The 27474-nt window shown below is 35.6% G+C and overlaps 1 protein-coding gene across 1 annotated transcript in view; it reads right to left on the minus strand.

Moving 5' to 3' along the window:
* lmbrd1 (LMBR1 domain containing 1) overlaps positions 1-27474 on the minus strand; it is a 74402-nt gene extending 46928 nt beyond the window's left edge. Inside the window, exons 1-5 of the mRNA XM_043255651.1 lie at positions 27370-27474; positions 25611-25787; positions 20435-20498; positions 3614-3711; positions 1941-2008 (exon numbers count right to left, since the gene is read on the minus strand). Coding sequence (XP_043111586.1) covers positions 1941-2008; positions 3614-3711; positions 20435-20498; positions 25611-25787; positions 27370-27438 — 476 coding nt within the window. The 5' untranslated portion in view covers positions 27439-27474. The remainder of the gene's footprint in view (positions 1-1940; positions 2009-3613; positions 3712-20434; positions 20499-25610; positions 25788-27369) is intronic.

Genomic DNA, 27474 nt, shown 5'->3' on the forward strand with positions numbered 1-27474 from the left:
AAAGGTACACAAGCTCAAAGACTTAACACGTATCTGACCTTTGTATCCACTTTCCCTGTCATTTGCAGTCATCAATTAAGGTCCAAAATCCTATGTCAGCCAAACTCAGTGAATGATAGTGAACTCATTTGAATGATATCGCATTAGACACTAAATTAAAAACACACTGGCAAATTTGTAAGCAACGATTGGTGGCTAATTGCAGGCTAATAGCCCAAATGCGATCCGTTGACAAAGGATCTGTCCTCATGAGCACCCTTTTGAGACCTAAAATGATAAATGGGACACTTTGCAGTCTCGTGGACTTCACAGATGCACACTAGAGAAATGCCACGTGAATGGAGGTCCACATGAAGGCGTCCATTTGGGACAGAGCCCATGTGTCTGGAGCTTAGACCAAGTACGGCATTGATAGAGTGCACTTAGAGCTCTCGAGACATTTCGACGGGTACGAGAGATTGAATAGGACTACAGGGGCTGGGAAGGGTCAGCTCTCCATTTATAAGTCCCATCCTTAGCGCAGACCAATCAAAACAGGCAAACAAAAAGAAGTCACTCTCCAAATGAACAATCACAAACACAGGGACTCTGTGTCTCACCCTGAGAAAAAAAGACGATGGAAAAAGCCATCATGTCCTCCCACATCAGGAACCCTGAGACACAATACTCTGGGTAAAACACTGCACTGGTTCAAAAGGTAAAATGAACACCAAATTGCTTCTGTCCGAAGTGCCATCCTCACTTTTAAATTTGGTCCACGGCATGTCCCTCTTCCCATTCTGCGATCAAAGTAACCCATCCCACTGGGTCTATACGACATGAAGGTGTGATGAAGGTATCCTGCCCCACAGGAACACTATTTAATGGTTGAGAGCACATTAAATTATATGACCTGGTGAGCAGACGTGTTATTCTTGCAGCAGCAAAGAAAATCCATTATGTTTATGCTGCACGAGCACTGCTGAGAACAAAAAGTATAAACTCGAGGTTAAACGGGACAAAGCCCTGCCATGTATTTGTACACATTTAGACGGCATGTTGGTTTTTAGTTCGGTTAACAATTGTTATACGGCTTGACAAAAAAACCTTTCAAGGTCTTGAAAATTGGCAGGTTTAGAGATGCCAGATAATTTTACTTTGCCTTTGTAGCTTGGTACTTACAGCACCACTTACAGTTCATGTGTTGTGCAAACACGATACCAAAGTGATACCCACTACTACAGTCTTTATTCCAATGTTTCAGCGATAAAAAAGGATTGCTTATTAACTACAGATAATTACTTTTGTCAGAGTAAAACTTTGCTTCTATTTTATGCCTGTAATCTGACAAGATATCCAATGAGAAAATACATTAAGGCATCTAACAAGAATCAACTGAATAATATATATATATATATATATATATATATATATATATATATATATATATATATTTATATTTGGAATAACTTTATTAGCATTTAATTTGTCCTGCAGTACATTCAGAATTAAACTCTTTACTTATAGTGGTATATATTGATTTTAGTCTGTTAGCAGTTCCTACTGATTCAAAATTGTTCAAACTACTGGTTCCGATTTAAATAACAATCATTCGAGATTTAACAGGAGCCCATTGTTTTCCAAATTCTGCAGAAATCCCCCAGAAATGTCATATTATTAGCATTTGCCCCCAGTAGCGATATCTCTGTACTAAACCAATAATGGCTACTCAGATCATAGCTACAGTTTGTTCCACGATTCCACAAAGGTAATCTTAGCACAAAATCATCAAATACCGGTTATTATCAGCATCCTGTCCAACAATTTCCCAGCATTCTCACACCTGCTGCACCCCCAAAGGAGGTTAAAGATGATGAGTGAATAATATAATAAAGCTCACATCAACCACTACACACACACACACACACACAAAATACCACAATCTTACAAATCGCACTTACCCAATCAAAAGTAGCACCGAACAGACGATCACAAATCCTATTGTATACTTCAGTGCATTTTTCACTTGCTGTAATGAGAGAATAAAAAACAGGTTTATCAAACTGTATTCATCAAGTCATCTATCCGTGAAAAATTATGCTTCATGTAGAGAGGGGCTTTGGGCTGGAGTATAATTACATATTTGCAGCACTTAACAGGCAGGAACACAGTGTGCCTAGTTCATTCTCTGATGCAGACAGTGTGGCTCCGTTCCAAAACCTGAGATAAATGTAGTGTCCTAACTGAAATGGAACTTTACAAGTGACAGATTTGGAATATGCTACATTAAATGAGCAGCTATGTGTAGCTTACAGACGGCAGTGATTACATGCAGTCATGAATTCAACTAGTAACTTAGTTCATTAATTTGGCATTTGCTTGTTGCAAAACTAACAATGTGATACTAAAATAAATGTAATTAACATAGTAAAATAGGCAAAAACAAAATAATATGTATAAATAGTATAAATAAAATAGTGCTACAAAATATAATATAATATAATATACATTGAGTCATTCAGCAGATGCTTTTATTTATATATAAATGCCACATACTAAGATTAATGTTATCTTTAGGGATAGGTATAAAATTACTAATAGGCACAATTTTTCAATTAAAATTCTTATTTTTCGACTGAGCATGTCAAAGGCAACCAAATGGAATTGTATAATTAAAGTTGGATTTAGCTTTAGCAGGAGTCAATTTAAGCAAATATTAGTTTCATACTAGTTCAGTAAATGTAAATTATAATAATAATAACAATAATAATAAAAGCAAACACTGGTACAATTAAACATGACATGTAAAAATAAAGTTTAAAATATACAGAAAAAAGGTGAATACAAAATAAATCAAATATATATAAATAAAATAAAATAAAATAAAATAAATTTCTTATTTTTTCAACCATTATCTTGGATGGTTTTTTTTCTTTAAAAGCATGATATCTGCAATCCTTGTAAAAAAAATAAAATAAAATAAAATAAAATAAATGGGCCAAAAAAGAAGGCAGCATAATCATCCTGCCTCCCTTTTAGGACAGTACCTATGATGCTTTGAAAATGCTGCCTACGTAGGAGGCTCCATAGTTCTGGAACGAAGCCACTTCTAAGTGTTTGAAAGGAGAAGAAGGAGTGGAAAGTTTGGAAAGAGATCTAAATAACTTCTACAAGATGGAAGAAGCTCTTCAGCATGCAATTTTGCACATCACTGTAGCGTCCTTTGAGAGAAATATTTGACATTTGAAGTGAGCGGCAGTATAGTGGGTAGGATGTGTTTTCATCACTTTATTACCTCAATGCAGTCAAATCTCTTGCAGATGGAGTCTAGGTGAACTCACTGGCTTATTATAAATGAACTGCCATAACTGTAATCAGGCAAATATCACTTAGCAATACCTCAAGGGCATTTCTGTTGATATGATTAATGCTAACTTTTCTAACCACAGACAGCAAGCCTTGCTTTACATCCTAGTATAGTACACACTATTTATTGAGTACAAATAGCTTAACGTAGCTCTTTTCCCACCTAGTTTTTCACTCTGTGTGTAAATTATCCCTGTAAGGCTGAAAAAGCAATCTGTTTCAGAACGAATGGATGTGCTGGAAAAACAGGAAGGAGTGTGAGATTTACCAAGCACTTGTTGCTGTTGTCTTCATCTTTCTCCTCATAGTAGAAATAGACAAAGGGGATCCAGAGGAAGACGCAGAACAGAATGATGGAATACAGGGCTGTAAAAGAGAAAAGATGGGCTGTTACACACCTGGAGCACTCTCAACAACCATCTACATTAAATACAGCACATTACACAGGACATATTTAGATGTCAAAGGGTCAATGACGTGGAACTCATTTCGTGCCCAGATCTATTAAAAAACATAAAAAATGCAGTTTGTACACATGATGACCTATGCCTCCACTATTATGATTTTTAAAAGTATAATTATGAATACATTTAGTGTGTCAAAAAGTCAAAAAAATGTGAAGTTTGCGTGAGAGATTTAGAAAAATATATATATTATTTTGATTAATCATTTAAACCTAATTATAGCTTGAAATGATTAAAAATCTTGTATTAATGTAATTTTTCAAAAGTAGCAGGCAGCAGTTTGAAAAACTAATGCGTCATATAAAAAAATAAATATTACAAATATGCTATGCACATCACACACACAAACTAATATTCTAATATAAAAAAAATAATAATTATAATTTGAAAATAATCATGTTGAAAAAACTATGAAATTGGTAGTTTATGTTTATTTATTTTTAAAGAAACCAACATAATACAGATATTTTTTTTTGTATAGTACACATTGTTACAACATAAAGTGACTAAAGGGTACAAACACAAATCAAGAGTGAAATCAATGTCTTCACACGTAAAAAGTTCTTAGAAACCAATAAAACTCCCACATGATGAGTCCTAAGCCCCAAAGCGCAGACAAGCAGAAATAATCAAGTTAAAGGAGCAAAGATCACTGATATTGCAAGAGTTTACGTAACAGACTGTGACAGGCAGAGAAAGTGATTTTGTTGATTCCTCTCTTTCCCTGTCATGCAATGAATTAAAATTGTCAGCTTGGCCTATTTCAGTCCTGTAGAGGATCGCACACTTTTGTGACCCCGTAAATTGTCATCTTCACTTCTCATGTAGGTTACCCAGTTAATGGAGGCGATATGAATAATGCATCCCTCCCTGGTTCACAAAATGTGCCATCATAAAACCCTGTAGATATGTTTGTATACATGAAGGGAGAGGATTAAGAAACCGCAGCTGGATACATGAGAAAAAAAATAAAAAATCTAGAGTACACTATATCACACAACACTCTGAACATCTTTCTCCAAATAGAAAAACGGGTCTGTAATCATACAGACCCGTCTTCAATGCTGGCAACGCACCAGAACGGCTTGCAATGACCTTCCATGAGCGCAAAAAAATGATCCATCATTCTGTCTGCGGTCAAGTAGGACAAAAAGCTCATTTCCGTGAACATGTAAACATGCTCTGCGCACATCAGTCAAATGTGTACATGTGTGTTCATTTGATAAATGCTTTGATTTCATAAGATGGATGTGCGAACAGAGCGGGAGAGTGCGTTTCTGTCGGGTAAAACACAAATGTTTTTTAACAGCAGGCGAGGAGGAAAACGGAGCAGCAACAACATTTCAAAATAAAAACATAATGGGATGAAAACGGTTATTGTTATTGTTTCATGAGCCCCGCGGCTGATTTTGCCAGCTGTTCGTGTGCTTTTCAAAACTTAATTTTTTGATTGTGGCACTTTTTCTGGATTACTGTGAGGGATTCGGTCATATGGCTCTTATCCGTGAGTTCAGTGGATCAAAGCTGCTCGTACAGATAGATACACTCTGCACTCTCACACGCTCTCGTTACAATTGATCTTCACTCAGTGCTGTTATATTTCTGCACTGTTTTGCGTGATTAAAGAATTTCTTATGGTTTTGAGTATTTGTGTAAAGCTTTTAAGAGGTTCAACCCATCCTGTATCCCGAGAAAAAATTCCACACAGTTTGTGTTCTTAAGGCAAACCGCATGCATCAAACTCTGGACCAATCCAAGGCACCCGGAATCAATTTGCTGCAATTAGAAATACAATAACAGTTTAAATTGTATCTGTCAGGAGTGTCTGTTTGCCTAATTAGCGGTGTTTGCTAAGGCAAGTATCCCTGTTTCTGTAGCATATACTTGGGTTTTGAGTCAGTTTATGCTACGGACACGAGCGATGCTTCAGATCATGCAGCTTGCCGATGTGTATTACTGCTAGAGGGAATCAATGCAATCAGTTTTCTTACTGGTATTCACAGTTTTCTAATTAATCAGTTATCGATTTTAGCCATTGCAACAAAATGCATAAATGTAATAGCATAAATAAATAAATAAATATTATATTTATTATATTATATCACCACTTTTATTTTATGTTTTTTGACAAACTACATTAAAATGTAAAAATAAAAGAAAATAGAAAAATAAAAGATAAATTATAGTAATAATAAGTAATTATCATATGGCTGTACAGATGGGTGGAACAGAAGACTGTTGAACAACAACAGATAAACATAGCAAGTAAACCATTAATACTAGAATTAACACTAGAATAATAAAAAGTTAATATGCTAGAAAAATCATTGACAGAGAGAATGACATGGTCATTTTGTGCCAAAGGTCCCTGGCTCAAATTTTGATCTTACTAATATTTTTTTGTATCTTATTGAAAGGCAAAATATAAAATGTTGCGGATGGATATTTACTGAGTATTTTATAAAGGGGAGACATAATTGCAATTTTCACCTGAGATTCAGAGCCATTTTACAGGAGTGCAAAAAGGACTTCAGAAAAATTGCATATGCATAAATTACATAATGTTATGTTCACACAGAGATTATTTACAGGTCTTTAATAATTTGTTGCACATGCCAACAGTGACCATTCAAAAATTACGGTCCAATTTTTCTTTATTTATAGTCTTTATGTCTGTAACTAAAGAAGTTTTAAAGGTATCTTAATGCCCTTTTAGATATCGCGTCTTAAACTTTCCTTTTCGTATCCTCATTTTTAAGGTTCTATATGGATTGGTTCCAGAAATATTGGGGTCTCAATATGGTTACAGGAGTAAATCATTAAAACATACCAATTTTCAATGGTCAAAAACCAAATGTGGATCACTTTGGAAAAATATGTAAACTTAAAACTGAAAGTAATAACGTTAAGGTGCCATATTTGGTTTTTGACCACTAAAACAATTAAATATAACAATTTACTCCTGCTGGAGCCATATTTAGATACCAATATATAAGGAACCAAACCACATGGGGCCTAAAAAAATGAAGATTCCAAAAGGAAAGCTTATTAAAACCCAATATTAAAAAGGGAATTAAGATATCTTATATAATTCTTGAGTTACAGACATGCCAACTTTGGAAAAAAAAAAACTTGTTGAGTGCTCTTTCGCCATTTTGAACGGCCCAGATAAGCAAGCAAACAAACAGACAGATAGATAGACAGACAGAAGAGTGAACAGCCCTCTTGATTTCTCCACTTTCCGCCCCGCACTGTTGGTAAATGCCTCCATACTGTGTTTGTTTGACAGATTGTGAGCAAGTGAAGCACCTCTAATATGCGGTAGGATAACACTGCTAGGCATTATGAATTCATGAGAAGGAGGTGAGGAGCAGACACTTGCAGGGGCTACAAAGCTATTTTAGGTTGGAGTGGGGGATATCTACAGCTAATGGATGTCTCTGAAGACAGGCCCAGTAAACCCAAAATAACTCCTGACCAAGACTCGCATGGCTGAATGCTTTCTTGAGGTGATAACGTGATTCATTAACATGATTCAGAACGTGAAAAAAAAAAAGATCACGATAACGGCTTCGGTATATAGATCTGTCTTTTTACACACTAAACTCCTCCCAATAATCTCAAAGGGTTTTAATTAATACAAATGAATGACAAAAAGAAAAGAAATCCAATTTGTACCTGCTCACAAACCGCATTGTGCATCTTGATTCTGGGTACCTGTAGTGCACTAAAGTACCTGAGAGCATGCTGGTTAAATACACAGCGTGCTGTGGAAACGAGGGCCAGTAAATGTAAAAAAGTGAAATGTCAACGTTTCAGTGACAGCAATTACAGCTCCTGGTGAGATTATGGCTGCTTTAGTTCCTGGTATTGTTTTAAAAAGGTTGCATGAAACATTCATCTTGAATTACACTTCATATTTCATGTTGAAATGTAACTGCTTTCGTCTAACCACGGGAAACGTCTCCGAGAACGATTCACCACGCAAACTGTCTATGAGATGAAGAATAGTACTCTGTCAGCATGATATTTAAAGCACAGCTGAAAAATATATCGATAGTAAAAAAAAATAAAAACAAAAACACATTTAAAGATAATAAATAAAAATACAAATATCTAGACCTAGCTAATATATTCAGTTGTTAGATATGGACTATACTATCGTTCAAATGTTTGAGATTGGTACAATTTATTTACTGTATTCATTCAATCGAAAAAAATATATAATTGCAACAGTCTGAAATATTATTACAATTTAAAAACAACATACAAATCGCTGATCTATATATATGCCTGGATGGCTCATTGCGTTCTAAACTGCCAACGGGCAGCGAAGCCACCGGAAGTGTTCGATCTGCAATCTTACTATTCTGCACCGTTGACCACTGAGCTAAAAATCACCCAATTTGAAATGAATCAGTCACACGGGATACATTTTTTATGTTATGTGTAAATTACATTTTTTCACACTTCCATTACAGGTAACTGATTCAACACAAAATATAGCGTATTTATTTATCTACATAATTAGTCAGGAATTATTCATCATAAATGTATTAGTATCAGAAGTGTATTTGAATATAAAATTAATAATACAACAGCCTATGTTGTTCTATGTTGTCCCGAAATGAAAAGCTTGCCACGCAGTATCTTGAAATAAAGCTTCATGTTTGTACTGTATGTAGTCAGTTATTTATCTGAATAAATTCTATTTTTAATGTCCCGATTTAGCAAAAACTCAGATCTTAGATCGCACAAATATATTTACTAGCATTACTGTCTATATGCAAAATTACCTGCTAAATAATATTTAATTTAACCAGTTTAAATCATTACCTGCTTCAATGCTTTTAACAAAATCATTGTTGATACATTTGCAGTTAGCCTACTGTACGAATAAAAACAAAAATCAAACAAACAATGAATAACTCTACAAGACGAATATATATATTTTGCATACAAAGCATAAATCTTTCTGCAGACTTAAGAGTCAGCACTTTGCAATCTACTTTCACTGTACTTTCATGACGTCATGACCAATCGAAATTCTCTAAATGTATTTATCGCCTTGATGACAAAGCAAAATAGCATAATAAAAAGCATAAGCATAATAAAACTTTTTTAGGATTATTTGATCAAAAGAACTGATGTTTCTAAACAGTGAGATTATAAATGTGCTTAAAGTAACAGAAAAAGAGTAATAATTCACTTTGGAATTTGTATTTATTTAATATAGCAAAAATACATATTAATCTTACACGTTCAACTCTCTTACATTAACAATTGACTTACATTAACAATTATTTTCAAAATCACTAGTTTATCCATATTTCATAATAAATGAACAGTAAAGCCTAAATAAATTCACTTAAGACAATGACAATATAAATGATTGATCGAAATTTTTGTGGTCGATTTTTTTAATGCATCTATACTGCGGTTCATCTCCATTTGCTTTTTAAAAAGTCATTACTGCACATCAAATATGTGCATAAGATAAAGCAGGACCGCGTTTATTTCAACAGGTCATCGTTCTGGTTAAAAACAATGAACTGTTTGCCTACAGGCACTGAAGCAGACCTATCTAATGCTAGTGGCACACATTGCAGCACTGCTCTCTGTCCCTAGTCTGTGAGCTCGTGGCACCCAACCAGTGGGTAATATTAATCATAACAACATGAATATTAACACGGTGAGGGAATAGGCCGCACTGCATTACTGCAGATCATCCATTTCAATCTAACCAGATATAATGGGAAAGCACCTGACTGGGGAGAAAAGTTTAGCATATTAATCCCCCTGACAAAGAGAAGAGGGAGCTAAATAATTAAACGACCAACCTCGGTCCTCCGTTAAGTTCTGACTCCCTTTATAGCACTGCAGCGATTCCCCCTCAGGTGCGGAAACGAGATGGTCGACGAATCCACTGCGAGACGCCCAGTTCGGACTCGTAAAAACACACTTGAGACTTCAGACTCATCTCCTGGGTATGCTTATTTTGATGGTTATTGGTTTAAGAAGGTTCTAAGTTACGCATCCCTTCAAGCTAAACTAACATACCTGTTACTCGAAAACTAAATCTGCAAGTGCATCTTCAGGGGAGATTCGATTTTAATTTGTGCTCTCCTTTACAACTATAAACGGATCTAAACAACTCAATAGGCACTGACATTATACCTTTGCAAAATTAAAGCTTATTTGTTTTTCTTGTGATTTTCTTGCCAATAACAATACTTTGAGTATTAGTTCCCACAAAGGGACAATTAACCCAAATTCTGTCTTCGTTTAGTCGCTCTCATGTCTTACCAAACCAATTAGATTTTTAGTCTTTACTTTGTTTAAAAAGTTAAAAGTCAAAATTACAACTTTTTTTTAATTTCCTGGTTGTTTTTTGTTATTTTGCTATGATACGCACCTAGCACTGGGTTAGTTTCACACTCTCACTTTGTCTGGCTACTTGTAAATATGTCAATATGAAGGCAGAGATATTTTAATAGGACTTCTGATTTAAATCTCATTAGCAAAATGGCAATAGATCCATGAGTCTGTCCATTTTAATTGGTTCTAGATATTGTTTTCAGCAGTTAGTTTGCCTTGCCAGTCATAAGTCACTTAAAAACCATAATTTATCAAAACTATGAATTGTCAAAAGGCTGAAAAAAATATAAAAACATCACTTTGCAGCTATGCTTTAAGAAAATAGCTCAATGCTTTAATGTTAATGGTTAAGGATACTACATGCAAAAAATGATTTAATTATTGCATCTGTTTGGGTCTCTAGATCATTTAAATTACATTTTCTCAAAATGTGCTTCTTCCCAGCACTGAGCCAAAAAACCCCACTTCAGGAGCACTAAAGACTTTTTTTTACAGAGGAATTTGTATATATGCCATTTAACTGATTTTATACATTTTATAATGCAAAAACAAAGACAGTACTTATGGAGTGATAAAAAGAAATCCCATTCATAAAAAGCTTTGTTTCTAACGTCAACAAAATGAAACAATCTAACGGTCAGATTTCTGGAAATGTATGCAAATTGCTACATATTTAATTAGATAATTATCATATTTGCATATTTAAATATAACATTTCAGGAAATGTAATGCAAAACATGTCTGCAATGCTTAATGCAATCAGTCGACAGGGGAAGTATGTGAAAGGGTTTAAACAAGAGAAAAAAAAACTAAGTTTTGCGGGCCTCACAGACAATGTGGATGACTCAAAATCGTACACAAACCACAAAGAGTCAAATCAGACAGGACACTCGAGGTAAGACACTTCTTTTCTTTTTGCTGTCCCACTAAAGGAAGAAGTCTGTCGCAAGGGCATCATCCTCCAAACTCTACTGCACAAACACATTACAATGATGTGAAAACGAGATTTCAAGGAAGGCCTGGCAAAAAAAAGAAAAAAACAGACACAGGACTCGGAAAATAGGAGGAAATTTCAGTATCGCTGTAACATGGTGCACGTGATGGCATGTTTTACCTTTTCATTTCCTGTAAAACTGTCAGCAGCACATGGACCCACACATCACAGGGCAGATGGCATTAATGTCATAGAAAAAAAACCAAGTGCTCGATGCACAGTTAAGGCTCACGTCTCTATACAGTGAGACAATCACCTTTAAGTGTGATGCTTGACAGGATTTTCTTTTCTTTTTCATTTTACCTTGAGTACGCTGTAATCCTTTTTCAAACTGGATTTAAAAGTCTTCAATTTCTCCATCCATATATTTGGCAAATAAAAAAGATTATTTTGTCAATGTACAACACTAAGCTATAAGCAGATTGCACCATCAGTTAATGGAAACCTGTCCCAAATGTACACTACAAAAAAAATTGCATTCAACACTTATACTATAATAAATGTTATCACCAGTCCCATTGTAAGTGCATTACTCTATATCTTATGTGTTATATCTGCAAGACACTGCAAGAGTCTGAGTTGAAGGTAACCCAGAATATTCTTTTAAAAATGAAAAACAATGGATTCTCATCTACAAGAAGTCTTTTATCTGGGCAGGTGGCCAAACACTGAACACTAAACAAGGTCAAGCAGGTTCATTCAAAAATTTCCTCTATCCATTTGTAGATACGCACTTAAACTCCAAACGTGCCCAGATGTCACAGGTGGTTTATGTGAAAGAGGCGGCTACTCATTCAGTGGAGAACCTGGAACTGATTGTCACCAGATTGAAAATTAGCAGTCTGAGAAGCCTCTTGGCCTACGTGGGGCCTGTCGGATTACAAATCAGCACAGGCAATAATTTTCAATTGTATTGGGCTGTTAGAAGCACTGACCTCTCGGGGCCAAACATTCTCTGACAGGAGCACTGCAAGAATACTGATGGTAATACAGTGCTGCATCTGGAGAGACTGGTGTTCAGTGATCTTCACAGGAAGAGACTGTGACAGAGCACATATTACTATCAAACTAGCGCAAACAGAATGTAAAAATAATGTTCTGCTTCTACAATCGAGCAGAAATGTGACCTTCAAGAAGGATAATAATAGCTTTAACAAACAACATGAACTCCTACCAGAAAAGACACCAGATCTCGCAATTAAGAGAATAAAAAACGTGGTTGTACGCTATTCAGGAATGAATTGTGAGCATCTATCGACCTCCAATTGATTGCTTATAGCTTAGTGTTGAATTTGAACTGATTTTATATTATATTATTTGATATTATGGTAGAAGAAGCACAAATTCAGAATGTAAGAAACTAGAATAAATTTTAATTCAAAGTAAAGGACCTTGCACAATGAGTCTACATTTTTCATATGTGTTTTTATTTCGTATTTGTCATCCATTACTTTAAAAATGCTTTCTACGAATGTGGAATTGCAGAAAATTTCTCATGACAGACGAAAGTTTTGGCAGCAGTGTGTCAACATCACTGATGAAACATGAGGTTGTGTTTATTTTTTAACGTGCAGAAATTTTGAATGAGATTTTCAGTGACCTTAATTCAAGTGATCCCAATATGTATAACAAAGCTTTTTAAAAATTGGTTTGTTAGGTCCAAACTAAATAAAAATATTATATGCAATTTAAGTGCATTAAAGCAAGGAAAAGAAGAAAAAAAACAAAGAGAAAGAAATGTCAGCATTTAAATATCTCTGCAGCAGAGAATGGCTGATTGAAAAGCACTGTACCCTTAGTAGGGTGCATAAACTTGATGGGATTCCTCTGCTGACTTCACAGAAAACGGAAGTTGTGGCGTATCATGAATAGTGAAGTCATGAATAGTGAATTAATGTGAAAATAGCACAAAAGGGAGGTAAGATCATCTTCATGTAACACATAACAGAATAAGACATAGACCCTGAAGACTGGCACTCCACACAGCTTCCTGAATTGATTTCACAGTTTATTCCCAGCATAACCCATGCCTTTAAATATGATTGAAAAGGCCACACTAAGGAGCATTTGCCGAATATTGCCTTTAAATAGTAAAAGTAAAAAAAAAATGTGTTGCAATTCAAGAGGATTTATACATCAGTACTGCATGAACATTGAAAATATTCAGGATACAGCCACAAAGCAGCAGAATTTGATTGTCGTTCCTATTTTAGAATGCTAAATACGGTTACATTCACCAGGGTTCTGTGCTATTCAGAACTGATCTGAAGAAGCCTTTTCAGTTACAATTCAATGCAAGGAATTTGAACTGAGGCAGCAGACAAGATTCTGAATAGGAATTCAAATTTGAATGTACAGAAGTAGAATTACAAGAAATTGAAAATAAAAAGAAACTCATAGATAGACAGCTATAATGCTAGAACAACATACACTATATTGCCAAAAGTACTGGGTCACCCACTTCTAATGAACAGGTTTGAGTACTTATATCCATGAGTAAAAAGCTCTGTGTTAACACATATAATGATATTCTATGGAATTGTGTTCTAATTTTATAGCAACAGTTTGGACAGGACCCTTTTCAATTCTAACATGACAATGCCTGTGTGTATAAGGCAAGGTTAAAAAGGAAATGATTGATTGAGTCAGTCTGGAAGAACCTGACTGGTCTGCATAAAGCCAACTCCTGCAGTCCTTGAGCCAAAAACTCAACACCAAACACCAATGACTTGTACATATGGGTGCAGTCTTTTAAACACTGATGCAACAGAGATGGAAATCAATTTTTAAATACATGAATTATGTTTCCATCTTTGTTGCCACAGTTTTGGAAGTGCCTTTTTCTGTTCTACAGAAGACTTTTGTCCATATAGTGAATGTTCAACTGGGAAGGAGTTGGCTTTACGCAGACCAGCCAAGTTCTTCCACACGGACTCAATCATTTCTTTTTTTAACCTTGCCTTGTACACAGAGGCATTGTCATGTCAGAATGAAAAAGGGTCCTGTCCAAACTGTTGCTATACATTAGAACACAATTCCCTAGAATATAATTATACGCTTTAACATTAAGATTTGTACACATGGATATACTAAAGTACTCAAATCTGTTCATTAGAAGAGGGAGACACAATACTTTTGGCAATATAGTGTATATAACAATATAATAAAAAGATAAACGTAAAGAATGACAATAGATAGCTATAGCAAATCAATTGACAGACAGACAGACAGGAGAACTAGCTATTAATTTGGTTGCAAAATGGATTCTGTGATGCTGTACGATTTTCTGTCCTCCTGATGTGAAGCACAGCCACAGTTCAGGAAATTACCTCACTTTTATCTTTTATATTCATTTTAAGTCCAGGAGCCCTGCCCAAGGACACACCTGACTGACTTTGGCCTTTACTTATTCGAGAGGACGGGAAAAGAGGCGATGGAGAGCAAGCAAAGAAGCGAACGCCTAGTCTAATTTTCCAGAGATGTAGATTTAAATGTGCAGAAGTGGACACCTCAGTGACTCCTCACCAGTAGGATCTGATTATCTTTCAGACTCAAAAGCATTTCTGGTATCCTTGTATGAAAGTTCAAAAACCTTCAAGTTAAAATTCAGAGAAGCTTTCAGCTTTTAAACAGTCTTGACATTTCAAACAAACGCGTGGATTGCTAACAGACTCATGGCTGGATGATAGGAAGCCTTTAAGCTCAAGATACCGGATGTATCCAGGGACTTTTAGGGATGCTTTTCCATTTAACCTTGTACTTTGCAGCCAAACCTCAAGGTAGAGGCTGTCCACTCTAAAGAACACTACATTAAATAGAAATGCTGCCCAAGGACTTGGCCTCAGGCCATCTGAACAAATATATATATATATTTTCCCTTTAATTACTTAACCTAAGAGGTTAATCTCCAGGGATGTCTTGGATGGGGGCTTCAGCTGCAATCCATCTGGGTTTACCATCCCACTCCCGATCATCAAAATCCCCGCCACGAGGCACAGGCACCATGATGCGCCTCTCAGAAATTGGGCCGAGCGTTAATGGCAGGCAGAGAGAGGTGACGTTTGAATCCTTCCTGTGTACGCTTTGGCCTGAGCTCTCATCTCAGCAGGTTCAAGGACCTTGCGCCATGCACAGCTGCCCACTTCAATAAATGCACAATCTGTCAGTGTTTGCTGCTGTTGGGCGCCACCAGTGACTTGCACTTTCCATTAGCGATCATGCTGAAACATGCACGAAGAACAGAGAGCAAGCCAAAAAACACATTTACGCTCACACTGGGTCTCATTTACTAATAACTGTGCAGGGTTCTTTCTTAATCGTGCAAAAAAAAAGTTCATGTGTGAAATTTACACCAGAGCAGGTGTGTACATCGATTGCAGGTGTGTATATAAATAGTATAAAATAATAATAATAATAATAATAATAATAATAACTGTTATAACTGTAAATATTATAACTGTTGTATACGTGAATAATTATAGAAACAAAATAAATGGGCAGTAATAAAGTATTATTTACACATATGAATTGCAGTAATTAACTAAATTATTTACTCTATAATTATAATATTTGTATGTATGTATGTATGTATGTATATATATATATATATATATATATATATATATATATATATATATATATATATATATATATATATGTACACACTTTAAAACATCATAATTATACAATAAATATTTTTCCACATATACGTGCATATGTACTTATTTGTGTATTATATATATATATATACACACACATACATATAATTTTTTTCACACACACACACACACACACACACATTTATATATACATACACCACACACACGTATATATAAATGCATGCATACATACAGACGTGTAAACGTGGACCTATTGTAGGATTTATGAAGTTCAATGTTAGATTGCTGAACCAAGATGCTTCAGGGTTTGAAAGCTGTCACATGATTACAGTGTAAAGTGTTGTCTTACACAAAGCACAAACCCATTTTCAGCTTAACACATGACACAGCAGCACTGCAGAGTTTGATTAAAACTGAACAGCTGTAACAAGCAAAAAGCTCTTAAAGGGGCTGTTAAGCATGTCAGTGGATGTTGATAGGGCGTCACATTGGGATACGAATGACACCTCCAAAAAAAAAAAAAAAGCTGAATTTTTGTGCACCTGACATCAAGCGTGTTCATGTTTGACAAAGGGAACGCACCGCAATAATATAATTACAACCAAGTCTGTAGAGCTCAAATGCTTCAGAAGAAAGCAATCTCTTCCTCCTTCAGGACAAGTTTGAGGTGATCGCCACACACTGCAGCGAGATAAAGTTAGGGCTGTAATTATTCCGTTTGCACAGACATGGGCGGACAGGGATCTCAGATTCTGCTTTGTAAAGAAGCCTTTGAGGCTTTGACCTGCCAGTCTCCACAAATGTATTGGATTCGGCTTTGCTGTGATAGATGGAGCTTGATCTCCACCTACAGGCTGCTGGGAAATCTCTTCTGCACATGATGCGGAGATGGGAGGTGGGGGGCACAATCAATGCGACTAATTCAAGAACTGCAGCAGAACGAAAATGCCACCAAGAGGAAGAAAAAAAAAAGCAGCAGCAGGATGATTCCGTTTGAAGGCACTGCAGTTATGTCCGTGGAGAAAACAATATCTACATACCTTAATCGCCGTATAACGACCCGTGAGCGAGGGACTGCAGGAGCAGCTTGCAGAACGCAGCTATTGATTGAGGACAATCTATTAATTACTGTTAGATTTCACTGCAGCAGGTGATTTCGATGCAAATACCCAATGCTCAGATGGTTGAGCGTTAATGGCGGATGGTGGAAAAGCAGCGTGCAGCATCTTTTTACGAGAACAAAGGCACTTTTCTTGGATGAGCTCTTGAGAGGTGTTGACACCACACTTTTGCAAAAGATTCAAATTTGTTCCTATTCCTCCTCCTGCTTGGCTTGCGTTTCTCTGGATGAGACAGTTGTTCTTCTCTGTGTCCATCCCCACGAGGACAACGGGATGAGCTCGAGAGCAAACGAAAAGAAAGACAAACATTTGTCATCAGGAATACAAAAGCAAACAGTAAATCTCTGCTGAATAAACCCCAGCGCTCTCGATGACTGTAGCATGTTGAAAATGAAAAGGAGGAAACTGAAAACCGCACACGAGTCAGTCCAGGCTAGAAACGCCAGTTGTGTCCGCATTTGACGAAGTGCGCAAAATCTGCTATTATGTATTCGGCAAAATGTTGATATATGAATTCAACTTGTTTATTAAAAATATATTTTACTCTACCAATAGTTTGTAGGTATATCAAAAGGTTCACATGATGGAAAAAAAAATAAAGCATTTTTTTTTTTTTATATTTGTTTATGATATTAAGTTCTACTATACATTTACCTAAAAACAATACTGAACTGTAATTTAAAAAATTATTATAAAGCAGAAATGAGTTTTCAAATGAGCAATGTTCAACGGCTGATATTCAGAAAATACTATAAGCTGATGAATTTGTCAAGAATTACATATTGATCTTTTTTTTCAGCATATTAATGTCTATGGCCCGGTTTCATAGACAGGGCTTAGCCTAAGCCAGGATTAGGCCATAGTTCAATTAGAACATTTAAGTAATTTTTATAAACATGCCTTAGAAAAAAGCATAAATACATATATAATCATAACTCAGTGTTATTATCAAACCCCTTCCACAAACAGGTCTTCAAAGCCTACATATTTGCACCCTACAACCATTTTTCTAGTGAACAGATCGTTCTGCAGCTGAGGCTGTGTTAGTCATAATCACGCACGTCATCAGACGGCCGTCTCTCTCCATCCTCAATCTTCTTAAGAAACTCAAAGTCAACGGTATCTCGTTTTTCATCTCTCTCTCTCTATCCCACTTCCACGCATGACGCCTGAACAGAGGACCGCACAGCACACAAGAACGGCTTTTACACTGGGGTTTTCTTTTCTTTTCAAATTTCATTTTCTTTCGGAAGTACAAATGCAGCATTCTGGTGTCTCTTTGAGCAGAGTCAGCATGGTACGAACCCTGATCTTCCAGAAAACCCAGAAATGAAGCAATCAGACCCTTTGTGGATGCCACAGCAAAGAAAGAAGAGATGCCACGCAAGAAACAAAGCATGAGGCGAACATCATAAGAACAGCGTGTTAAACAACACAAGATGTGGAAGTCATGGGTTTAAAAGTACAGTCTGGACTGGGGTTCTGTGGAATTTGTCTTAATAAAGCATATTTCGTTTACTTCCATTTTAGAATTCATAATCTCGCTGTCTACATGTAGAATCACAGCTATCCGCTTTATCGGTTTAAAATACAGTACCACCAATAGACAATTGTTTCATAGAAATTCTTAAATTCACCTTCATAAACTATACAGTTTATAATCAATACTCAGTAGTCAATATAATACACCAAAAAGCAGAAATAAAAAAAAATTGCACAAGAGGACATGGTTATGTTTTCAGCTTCTCTGGGATTAAATAATTTGAAGCTACTAAAGTAAAAACTTTTCAGTTCAAGGATTCAGTTTTAATGAATGTCCCTGCTCTCATTGTGCACAATTTATCACTACATTATTCTGAAGGGAACAAAAACAGTTGTTTTTATAGTCCTAATGACTTTCTTTAAAATGCAAACTTTCTCTGCAATCCTGCTTTTCTGTTTTGCTGACATAACCAAGGCCGTGCAGATGAAATGGATCATATTAAAATATACAGTGACTTACTTTCTTCTCTCTATAAAAAAAAAAATATATATATATATATATATATATATATATATATATATATATATATATTCATTCTGGAGATGTTTTGTGAGTTTTGTGTATAAAAATAAAAATTTGTGGTATTAAAAATAACTTTCTACTGAAAAAAAAAACATTTAGCAACGTATCTTTTTTGAGCTCTCCAGAGTCAGTCGCACAGGTTTGGAACAACATGAAGGTCACTAAAAATTACAGAACCATCAAATTGAACAACTACATTACAGAATTGTCTTCTGTGCTGTCACTATTGTGTTCTTGGCACATTAATAGGGTGTTCAGGGTGGTTCTCATTGTTTCTCGTATATAAAAAAAAACCTCCTCAACAAGCCACATGATTTGAAATGTTTTTAGCACAATATGCGTCAAACATCAATGTTTAATACTTACGGTTAGGGCTTTGTTCCACTCATAAGCATGAGCCTTAAGCCTTAACAAGCACAATTCGTAATATACTTTTTTTATAACATTAATAATTTGCACTTTTCATGATGCAATCAAATCCCAATGGATGTTTCACACTGAATATGCTGAAATATTACAGTAAAAGCATTGCAAACGCTTCATGTTATCTACACAACAGCATATTTATGCTCTCCGAAGTTCTCCTGAAAACAAAAGTTTTGTTGTCAAAGTTTCTTATACACTTACCGAATCAATTCTGAGCATAAAATCGTTTTCTGTTTTTGTTCTTGGGAGAACACGGGCCAACAGCTGGACAGGGGATTTGTGGCACATCTACCTGCACTGTCATTGTTAATCTTCTGATGCTTTTCTGACTATGGAAGTGAGGGGTTTTGATTGGCTGGTTTGTATTGGCTGACAGCTTGTCTCTAGCGCATTTGGCACTGCTCAACAGACGCCGTGCCGCTCTACTACTGACGGCCTGTTCAACGCAGCATCTGTTCGCAAACTCTAATGATAATCAAGCAACTGTGCCATAACTCAATTTTATGTTACCTTGTCCCAGCTCCCAGCATTCCTAAAAGATATTATTTAAAGTGGAAGCAATGGAGGACTCAATTAAAGCGTGCGTGCATGTCACTGAGACATATTTAACGCTATGAAGTCATAAAGATGGGATGCGGTTCCAAAAAGACGTGTTCAGCCATGTTCATGAGTCCTTCCGACCTTGTTCACGGAAAAGGTCAGTGACTAATGTGGTTTCTTACCCTCGCAGACAAGAGATTTATTCAGCTGAAAACTGCACTCACTTTAGCTTAATTTGACCAAGACGGTTCCACACAAATAAAACCAGCCAGCGACTTAACTGCCAGCTTTTGTAGGCCGATGTCAGATCATGCGCGCGCCATAATTTATAACCCAAGTGAACGGACATTAACGATGAGCTGTGGACTGGACTGCGCTGGCTCCCACAATAAAACTTAAAAAATAAGGGCAGATGATGAGGAAATGTGAATGGTGCATTTTCCGAAACGCAAGGTAAGAAATTTTTGTCATTTAGTACTTACTGTAGTAGCCGTACAAAACTGTGTTCTCGATCTGCTGCCGGGTCTCATTGTTTGCCGCCCATTCCTGGATTTAAAAAAAAAAAACAACAACATCAGAAATGTATAAAACACACTGGCATGCATTCAGTCAAACTATGGTTTATTTAATACTATAGATTACAGACTGTCAATTTTTTTTAAATGTAATCAATGTGGATTGATCAACATTAATAGAATGAAAAACATTCTGAGCTTTTAAAATGTTCTGGAGTTCAAAATAGATATAAAACTGTCTTTTGTTTGTTTGTTTTTTATTGTCATATAATTAAACCTACCTGGTCTCGTGTCCTAAACATATATCTTGGCGCGCTTTTTAGCGAAACCCAAAATACGTACCAACGAGAACATATCACTGCAGTTTCCAGAAGAAATGAAAACTAGAGGCAGTAAAACTCCTTTTATTCCTTTTCACACAAATTTATAGACTTCCGATTAATTCACCTTAATGTTTGCAGAATTATTTAAAGAACGTAACGTTATGACTACAAAAAATATTGATATGCTAGTATATTTGAAAACCAATGCTTTTGAAAGTTAACGTTTTTCATAGACGGTAGGTTTATTCAGTAGCTCACGGGGGAAAAAGACTCAAAGTGCTTGAGAAGTGAGGAGCTCTGGTTCGAATCCTGTGTAACTACGATTCAACAAAACCGTTAAAGGAAGTAGAAATGACATGGTTTGCATCAACAAATGTGTTGCATTTATTAACAATATTGAGTAGGTTTAGGGTTGGATTGGTCGGACCTATTTGAAAGTGCAGCAAAACGTGTAGTAAGGCGCGTAAAAACAGTGTTGTACAAAAAGTGCACAGAGGTACATAATTTTATGAGACAATGTTGGATTAAACAGGTGTTTTGTGATTATTAGATGTATAGCACACCTCACGATGTGTATATTATTATTCATTTATATATAGTAAATTAATAATACGAAATTATTTCGTTAAACTGACAATAATACGCTACAGTACAATATACGATGCAGGATATGTATCTCAAAGGATAGAAACATGACCAACAAATATACTGTTCTATACAATGAGGTAAAACATGATTTTTATGACAGGACTTCAAATGGTGCCACGGGACAGCGCTGATACAAAGAAGTGGCTCTCCAAGCGCAGTGTGTTTTTTATTCCCAATGTGTCACAGATTCCATCAAAAACGTGACCTGACACTTTGATGACTCACAGGTTCTCAGAGTAGATCCAAATGCCAGAGAGAATTGCTGTCTGCCTTGCCGCAGTAAATCACTCTCTCTCTCTCTTTCCCTCCCTCTCTCTCTCACTCTCTGTCTCGATGAACTCCATCCCGCATTCATAACTCAACGTTTCATCATGCCAAAAGAGCAAACCCATAATTGCTACAAGAACACTTGAAAAACATAATTCCATTGTTGAATACTTGCTGTCAGCCTTTATGAATCTAAACAGGTCGAGACAATGTGATATTTTACAAATATCACAAATATATGTTGACCTATGAATTTCAATGATGCGGCCAATTACATGTGATTATTGGAGAATCGTTTCATAAAGATCACACTCACAAAGAAAGATTTATAGCTGTGATAGCTCACATTTTTAATAGAAAATTTAATTACTTTTAAAGATTTGGTTAATTTTCGAGTTTTCCAAGCAATTAAATAACTATTTTCACAGCCATGGGCAACCTAAAAGTTAAATTATTTTCTCATCTTGTTATTTCTGTTAATATCCAAAATAAATAAATTAACAAACACGTACAATAATGCAAGTTTATTTACGTAACATTGCTTTAACATTTTTGAATACCAAGACTGCACTATTTGTTCAAAAATTAAGGGAAAAATATATTTTTGTGATGGTAAAGCTAAATTTTTAATCATTACTCCAGATATCACTGTCACATGATATGTCATACATCATTCTAATATGTTAATATGCTAAAAAAAATATATATTTATTTATTTATTTATTTTAAATATATATGTATTTTATATTTTTTTTTTTTTATACTGTGCATATTATTCTTTTTTTTTTTACATTTAAATGGTTTGAGAATTATTTAAAATGAATTTATTTACAATAAAGCCTTTAAAATTAATGTCAGGTCCAATATGCTTTCCTTATTTGAGGCATATTGGCTATTAAAAAAAAAAAAAAAAAAAAAAAAAAATAGTCAACAAACTTCTTTCAAACAAACACTTCTTGAGGCCTCTGTAGGTGCCACAAATCTGTCTCCTGGTTTAAAAGCAGATCAGCTTTGTGGGTTTCTGAAGAACACCCACAGAATAACAAAGATATGTAGACTAAAACAAGCCTGATTTAACAACAATTTATCAAGAAAACTCTAGCACTGCGACAAGTTTAGCGTTTGAGAGCGCATCCTCATTAGCCGAACCCAGGCCTGTCAATCATTGCTGTAATCTCTTTAGGGCAGAGAAACAGAAATAAACCTACAGAGTCCTACGTGCACAGGCTGCATTAAGAAGATGTTTAGTCGGGAAGGTTCCTCTGCCCATTAAGCCAGCTTACTCGACTGGAGGAAGAGATACATTTGATCGTCACATCAGAAAAACGGATTACCGGAAGGCCGGAGCCAAGGAGATCGCTGCCATAATCTTACGTGTTTATCCAAGACTTGATGGCTCCTTCCATCTCAACCTCCTACAACAAAAAGCACCTGTCTGCCTGATTTATTATGCGACGTGAATCACAGCGAGCTTCAGAACGATTATCAAACGACACTTTCCCACCTATTTGGGTGAGCGTATTTCATCAGAATCTGCTGTAATCTTCCTAGAACAGTTAGAATAAGTACTGTTCTGCACTCTATAACAAGAGCGAACAAATTTTACACAAGTCGATAGCAAAACTTTACATTTCTGGGCTAATCTTGGGCTGCATAGCTCGTATAAAGGTAAGAACGGTTTCTAGATTAATAGATTTTGAGCCGCAAATACATTTAGAGAGATTCAAAAATATTAGGCTGATTCTCAAACAAATAGAATGAGATCCCCAAATACATAGAAGTTTCACAAAAATAAATTCAGACTAAGTTATTCTTCCGACATATCATATTTGTAGATTCATTTGAATATCTTATTTTTTACTATTTTAATTTATTTCATATTTGTGATGGCTCAAAATGTAATTACATGGAAATATGCAGTGATTTTAACCCCACATTAGGGCTTACGTGTATAGATAAAAACACAAGATGAAGAATTGGAGATATTATTTAAAGTTCACAAATGAAGTTTAATACTTTTAAAAATTTCATAGTAGTTTACCTTATATTTTTAACCTGTTGTATAGGACTTTTACAACAAAAAAATTACCCTAAGCATTATTTAAGCCTATAATCTTGATTTATTTTGCACACTATTCATACCAATTGACAACAGTTAATTAATTCTTGTTATTCAAAAACTGTCATTCCTAACGTTAATTGCATATTCAAACTATCATTGACTGTATGAATGAAACGCGTGATCTGTTTACTAATATTGCACAAAGTACTATCAAGTTTGCTTCTGAATGAACATTTCAGGCTATAAAAAGTAAGAATCAAAGAGATTCTGCTTCACTCCAGTTCACATAACCTCTGCGCATAGTGCTGATCTCTTCACTACATATACTACGGTCCTCTAAAACTCAAGATAACCCATGCATTTTAGAGTCTTTTAAGAAAGGGTGGTGCAAACAGATCGCCAGCTTCATCAGAGATCTAATTAACCCGACAGAGTCACTAAGAATCTTTTTAGGTTAACCTCCTCCGCCTAGTCAGATGATCTCTGATATGATCAAGCAAGCCTGTCTTGTTCAGAACACTTCAAAACCCTCAACTTCCAATTAACAAAATGAAACCAGTAATGAATCTCGTCTAATTCTGATAAAGTTATATCTAGTCTTGACCTCTACAAGCACTTTTTTTTAACAATCCTAGGGCTGATCATTATCGCACATGAAAACCAGGCCAGCACTGTCTGTGGATCTCAATTTATTCTGGACAACACACACTTGAGTACTTGATTTACTGCGCCTGTTGAATATACTGCCGGTGTGTTCTGTGATATGTCTAACGTATTTATTTATAGATCAACTATTTGACTATTAAATAAAAAACTCATATCTTGCCCAAATCCACGCATTACGCAAAGACATTCATACGTTTATGGTGCTATAATGTAATATAACTGAATAAAAACGCTTGCTCTCCGATTAAAGGGGCAGTACATGCAAGAATGAAAATTCTGCATTCATTTCTTCAAACTCAAGTTGTTGTAAAACCATATGATTTTCATTTAGAGAACATATTATGTCCTGTCCAAAATGTTAAAGGCAGACACTGTTGTACTATAAAATACCTTAAGTTTCATCATAACTAGAATCTCTCATTTGTGCATATTTTGAAATTGCCATTAGTTCTTATAAATTGAAGACAAAAGCAAATTGACAGGATTTGCATGTGTGGAAGTTCAAATTAGATTTGAGAGCTACAGTGAAATGATCAGTGAATACCATCTTAAATTTCAGCCTGCCATTTGACTTCAGACGACTTTCAAAAGTTGTTTAAATTGCTTTTGGTGAGGGTACTTTTTTTTTCCATTTTACAAACTGACAGGTTTGGGTCATAATGTGCCGCCATTGTATGCAGGAACCTAGTTACACAGAAGTTCTAAGCGAAGCACTCATTAAAGATCTCGTGTCAGAGGAGGTAATTCTATGCTTAATTATTCATTATCCGTAAGGAAGAATGGTGGGCCCGTGGTTTCATTAATTATGCCATTCAGTTGCCATAGTAACCACCGTCTCATTAGACCATTTGAGTAAAAGACAGATGTGCTCAATTCTGTGAACTCAAACCTGAAGTATTGATCTCTTTTCTTATTGCACTCGATTGAATAATGGGACGTTTTAGGGATAAAATGCCATTGTATTCACAAGTGGTTAGAGTAAACTACTAATAGCACTAACATTCATGCCAGACATCCAAATAACTTACTGTGAAGAGCTCTCAGTCTCTTATGACTACTTTACTTATGAATAACAATAATAATAAAAAAAGAACAATGAGTGAGAATATGGATAAGGGAGTCTCGGGGTTAAATCGAGCACAGATCTGAGTTCGAAACGTGAACAACCTTTCTGTACCTTGTAAGTGCCATTAGGGTACTTCAGGAAGGACACTAGGAAGATATCAACAGGAAGAAGGGCTGATGTGATGAGCGCAATGGCTAGAGCGCATATCGCTGTGATGGTGGAGATAACCTCACTCTCCTGCCGGCTCTGATATTTCCGAATATAAACCCAGCAGAAGGCCAAGATGACCTGAAGATACAGGGGACACAATGAGATCTGCATCAAAATAATCCATTTTAATTAGTCTCATGACTTCTGAACCTAAAGGCTTCGTCTTAAATGCTTAACATTACTCTGGCAGACAAATATTAATTCTGTACATGTACAAATTCTGTATCCTGTACAAACTGCTATTTTATTTTTACTAGTTGGATCAAGTAAGAATATTATAGATATCAGAAATATCAGCTAGTCGTAAATATAGCATTTACATGTATATAGAAAAACAACACACATATTTATACCATTAACATTCTTCTAATCATACATAATTTCACAAAATGTAGCATAAAATTAACAAGTAAACCACCAACAACCAATATGTCGAACCCTGTTCATAATCACAAACATACAAAAACAAAAGCTGTACAAGAGGCCTGATCATTTGTAGTAAAGTTGTGTGACACTTTTTTTTACAGACCTAATGTGTGTTATATTTATATCTATATCATACAGCTGGTGCTATTTCAATAACTCAAAATATGATTATGAATTGCATTTCTGATCTATAAGCCAACAGCTCCTCTGTTAGAAAGACAAGCAAAGCCTCTGAGATAGCATTATATTGCATCTCATTAAAAACAAAACAAAACAAAAAACGAATAGAGTCTAACTTTAAAGAGGAACTTGTTTCAGAGCGAAAGGTCGTATTCCAAACACATTCTCTAGAAGCTCTCAGGACGCAGCTAAAATGAGCTTGTGATTACGGCATGCTGTTTTCAGACAGGATCAATTAAGAGCCCTACGCGTATTAGATTCTGCCTGAATTGTTGGTCAGATAATGACCCGACACTCTGCATTTGAATCAGGATCCGCCGAACCAATTATGTAACAGGAAATACTGCTCTCTTTGCACTTGTTAAACTTGAGCAGGATGCACTTTAATTAGAAAATTAAGACTCGGCCGGCACTTCAATTAAACACCTCGACCAGGTAGAATAAAAACAAATTGCATATTTAAAAGTGAGGTGTATCTGTGCCATGGAGTAGCAAAAATAATAATAACATTTCCTAAACACTCCCCTTGTCATTCATTGGTCACCAAACAGATAGCCCCGCCTCAAACAATTACCGTTATTAATAACAGTACCAGAGTAGCTGTGTTTCTATTTTGGGGGAGAAATCAACCTTCAGTTACTTATCAACGTATATTAATATCTTCATATCTGAAATACCATGAACCGTAAAACAATCGCTTGTGGCTTAGATATTAATGATTCATATAATTATAGCAATAAGTCTAAATAATATATGTATTTACATGCAACCTGAACTGCACTATTATTGAAATTTGAGGGTCTATTTCTTCGTACTTTAGTACAACAGTTCAGTGTGACAATTCGGTGAAAGTCTAAAAGTATACCGTAACTGTAAACATAAACAGGTTTATGATAAACGTGCATAACCAAAATAGTTAGATAGGTCTATATGTTACTAGTACAAAGATACACAACGAACAGGATAACACGTGACAGAATATACGCGGGAATAGCGCGTCTAACGACATAACACTAGTTAATACATGTTCTAATAGATAATTCAAATATCTCACCAGTAAAACAATAGTGAAAATAGACCATCCGAGCACAGATTCAGAGAGTAACGCTACAGGCGTCGCCATGACTGCTTCACTTCCTGCAACACAGCTGACGCTCGA

This window comes from Puntigrus tetrazona, chromosome 13 (genome assembly GCF_018831695.1).
Source record: "Puntigrus tetrazona isolate hp1 chromosome 13, ASM1883169v1, whole genome shotgun sequence".
NCBI lineage: Eukaryota > Metazoa > Chordata > Actinopteri > Cypriniformes > Cyprinidae > Puntigrus > Puntigrus tetrazona.